The sequence below is a fragment of the Capsicum annuum genome, chromosome 8, assembly GCF_002878395.1.
Source record: "Capsicum annuum cultivar UCD-10X-F1 chromosome 8, UCD10Xv1.1, whole genome shotgun sequence".
Lineage (NCBI taxonomy): Eukaryota > Viridiplantae > Streptophyta > Magnoliopsida > Solanales > Solanaceae > Capsicum > Capsicum annuum.
Window position 1 is genome coordinate 154,930,087 of NC_061118.1, and position 4,526 is coordinate 154,934,612.

Consider the following 4,526-nt stretch of genomic DNA (forward strand, 5'->3'; position numbering starts at 1 on the left):
AAGTTATATATTTTTCCTAACATGCAATTCTAACCGTTATGTTTTCCCGATTATGAGTTTTGAATAACAAATTTTCTATTAGCAACTTAATGATCGTTCTAACTTCTACCTTCGTCACATATTATTTATCCACTTTCTCCTTTATATTCTCCTTAAGAAAAAGTGCTTTTAGTAATTTTCTCTCTTAATTCTTTTTTGACACACTATATGAACGTGTCACACAATATATTAATGTCGCATTGATGAAGTAAAGGCTTATCGATCTGTGGAGTCTTGTGGAACAAAAAGTTACCATCTAAACTTAAATGTCAGTTCTATATAAAGTGATGGTTAGACCGACTTAGTTGTACGAGGCAGAACGTTGGTCAATTAAGAACTTTCATAGTCAAATGATAAAATGAGGACGTTGAGCGGTTGAGATGAATGTTTAGACACACTAGGAGTGATAAGATTAGGGATAAGGATACCTGAGTCAAGGAGGGTGTGATCTCTGTTGTGGACAAGACGAGGGAAGCGAGGTTGAGATGATTTGGACACGTGAATAGGAAATGTGCAGATGTGCAAATGATCTGATGAGGAGGTGCAGAGATTGGACATAGTAGGTAAATGATAGGTAGAGGTAGGCTGAAAAAGTATTTGGGAGAGGTGATTAGACATGGTATGATGCAGTTTCGACTAATTAATTAAGGACATGACCTTAGATAAGAGGGTGTGGAGGTCGTAGATTACGATAGAAGATTATTATGTTATAGAGTGTTGTCTTTTTTTGACAGATTTAGACTTGGTGGTGTCTATTGTAGGATTATCCTTATCCTTGTAGTGTCTTGCTTTTAATTTCTATCGATATATGTTGTTCATAGTATTATTGGTATTGCACTATTTTGTTGTTGTTATTGGTTCTTTATTAGTTTCTATTATGTTTTTCTCACTGCCGTTACCTTTTTCATGCCAACTTTGATTTGCTCTATTCGAGCTGAGGATTTTTCGAAAACAACCTTCTACCTCCACGAGATAGGTTTAAAGATTTGCGTACAATCTATCCTCACTCTACTCACGGAATTTCACTGAATATATTGTTATTATTTATATGCCTTAATCATCAATATCAAGATTACGAATGGAAGAACTTTTTTTGATAATATACAATATCTATACTTCAAAAAAAAAAAAAGAAGGGAAATTAACATTTATAATTAATCATAGCTTAATTTTTTAAATTGATTGGTAATTTTGGGACAATTACTTTTAGTAATGTTCAAGTAAAATGAGACCGTGGGAGTAAGATATACCAATGTTAAAGTAAAATGTCACGTTGGGAATGCACAACCATACCATAAATCAAAATCCAATTTGAGCATTTATACAAGTTCTTGTACTAAATATTGGATTCAACGAACATCAAATCCTTCTTGAGCCTTTATTAGGCTCCGGAAAGAAAATAAAACTACTAAAGAAGCAGGGGATATTGATAGGAGTGGAGGCAAAATTGCCGGCAATTCATCTAGGTTGCATGATTAATTTTGGTAGCATTGAATAGAATTTAGCTTGAGCCGAGGGTCTATAGGAAACAACCTATCTACCTCACACAAGATCTGCATACCTCCATCCTCCCAAGACCCCACTTGTCGGATCACAATCTATTGTTTTATTGATTAGAATTTTAGTTCTCTTCTCCTTAATTGGACATCCTGGTACTTCCAACTTCTTGTCTGTGGTTGTTGGTCAAGCCAACAGAACACTCCATCGGTGACACCAGCTGATGATGTTTGCCTATGTAAAGGACACAGTCCAAGAGGTACATCAAGATTTAAAAAATTCCTCATCCACATATTAGTCTCAGAAGAGAAACTTTCAATTGTTATACTAGAGAACTGTCTATCCCAAGGGTAAGGTAACGAATAACGAACTATAGTAAAAAAGATATCTTTTCCATGATCATGTACATTACAAATAAATCCCAACAGCTGGGCTGTTGATGCAGATCTTAGTTTTAGGAAGAACCAAACACCACCTCATAACAGCACTATAAACATAATAAATTCTTGGCTTATTATTAACCTTCTGGCTATTGCAAAGAAGAAAACCATTGGATGATGCGACAATACACACTCTCCTGTCATGAAAATTGAATGACTCGGCCACTATTTTTTTACAACTCCTCCGAAAATGCTGACGTGTGCGTGCGGGTGCAGAAACATTTCAAGAGAGTCCGAACAGCATTGCTCGTCTAGATTATGATACAGCTGTTCATTAATAGCCGCGAGGAAGATTCTTTTATTGACGTGGAAAAGAAACGAATTTGAGAGCATAAACGGATCACCCAAGGTTGATAAAAAGAAAAACCGATTATATATTTTTGAGTAAGGTAACTTGGCCAACACTTGGATACACATTTAAACCTAATTGCCAGAGATTTTGAAGGCAAACGATGTGATATGTTGATTATGATATCCTCAGGTAATTTTACTACACCTTCATTACTCAATTTGCATAAACGTTTCATACTAACTTTTTCAAACTTTTCAGTCAAAACTGAAATTTTTCTAACATTTAAGCAGAGCAAATCTAGAGTTAAAGGAAAATCAGAAAACTCACAGTTTTTACAGGAAATTAACGTGTACAAAGATTTTTTCAGAATTCAGAGTCGCAGATGGAGAAAAAGAAGGATACAAATAGATGGTGTTGGAGTCCCACATCGGTGGGTTAAAGGTCTGATGCACTCAAAAAAAGATTTATTCAATTTCAGGAGAAACCTCGAGAAAAAGAGAAAACTGACTCAGGGATTTAATCCGAGATGACAGTTAATGGATGAGAGTTTGAAAGAATAAGAGAGTGAACTGTATTGATATGATCAGTAATGAGTATATGTATCTTACATGGAATGGAATTACTACTAATTACCTTAACAGAAAAATGGAAATAACTGTCATTGCTACAGTGTTAGCAGTTACACTAATAACAGAATTCAAACTGTAACTGCCTAGCTATTTTACTGCTTTCCTACTTGATTCCTTGATTGCCAGCTCAGCTCATCAGCTTCATACACGAATTGAACGCCATGAACTTGCATCAAGGTCCTTGGTCTCCTTATATGGTCTTGGGCAATCCTCCCCTCATGAGCCATCTTTTTGAGGTTGAGTTAGGCCAAAGTTTATTTCTTTATTATGGTATCAAAGTCAGGTCCACCCAGTTCATTGCGTGCGGGGGTCGGTGGGTTAAAGGCAGGATTATTTAGACACATCACACATGAAAACTTAATTTCAATATAAAGTTGATATTGACTACTTTCTTCTTTCTATAGCCTTTTTAGGTAGGTTAATATGTTTGGATTTGAGATAGATAACTAATAGTAACTAATGGATTTGAGTTAGATAACTAATAACTCAAAAATAATATAAACTCACTTTCACAATAAAATTATGGAAAAAGAAATTAACTCTAAAGAACAAAAAATGAAAAGCCATAATTGTTGTATACACCCTCCCTCCCTCTCTCTTTTTTTTAATAAAGAGATAACTAGAGGCTAGGATTACAATACGATAATTCAAACCCTCACTAACAAAATGAAAATTCAGATAATTAAGTTACTAAGAGTTTCTCTATGTTCCATCATCGATGTTGAAGTCAAGAGATTAAACATGCACGTAGCGCTTCAAGCAACTCCTTCCCTCCAATCACATACTCTTAACTCCAACTCTTCTTGGCTAATAGGAAGTATGTCATAAGGGTGAAAAGATTTCGTGACACCTCTCGAGTTAACATTCGCAGTCTGAATTCCATAGCTACGAATGCCACTTAATGCAAAACTTAATGACAGTGTCTTCAACACCAATTCTTCAGCTTCTTCTACTTTCATCCCTTTTTTCCATTCTTTATCCATGAAATTATGCAAATACGAAGCCCCATATCCTCCTATACCGAAATTGGACTTCTCCAAAACAATTCCACCAAGACTTATTTCATGTATTTTCTTTGCTCCGCCAATTATAACACCAGTTTGTAGTATATCTCTTGTGGTGTTGTTATATGCGGACAACATTGTACCAATAGTTTCGGCTGTGACCCTAATATTTTCTTGTTCGAGAATAAAGTTCCGCGCATCTTGTAATAGAAATTCTGCTTCTTGTGCACAATGACACAAGACAACATTCGACGTGAGTTGTGTGATTGTGATTGTGTCATTGGAACCGAGAGTGACGCCATCGTCGTACGTGACGCCGGCGATGGTGGTGGCATTTGATGGCCGGGGCTCATCAATGTTCAACCAGCACATGTTGAGAGAATTGATCATCAAGCTAAAATTTAAATTAATTAAGAAAGATGTGTTCGTTGATGAATGGTGATTGACTTAGAGGCTTTTCTTTATATAGAGAATAAATATGTACTAATTTAATTCAAAGTGGGAAAACAGAGCCTTTATGGAATCGTAAATTTGTAGATTTCTTGCTAGAAATTGGGATTAGGAAGAGAAAAATACTAGTCCAATTGGGATTATGAAGAGGGAGAGTTTCCTAATATTTAATAGT

At 35.5% G+C, this 4,526-nt stretch overlaps 1 protein-coding gene across 1 annotated transcript; it reads right to left on the reverse strand.

The window, feature by feature from the left end:
- Positions 1–3,652: 3,652 nt before the first annotated feature.
- Positions 3,653–4,273, reverse strand: LOC107879353 (proteasome subunit beta type-6-like). Its single transcript, XM_016726402.2, has one exon. The coding sequence runs from the start codon at positions 4,271–4,273 to the stop codon at positions 3,653–3,655; it is 621 nt and encodes a 206-aa protein (XP_016581888.2).
- Between the last annotated feature and the right edge of the window lie 253 nt (positions 4,274–4,526).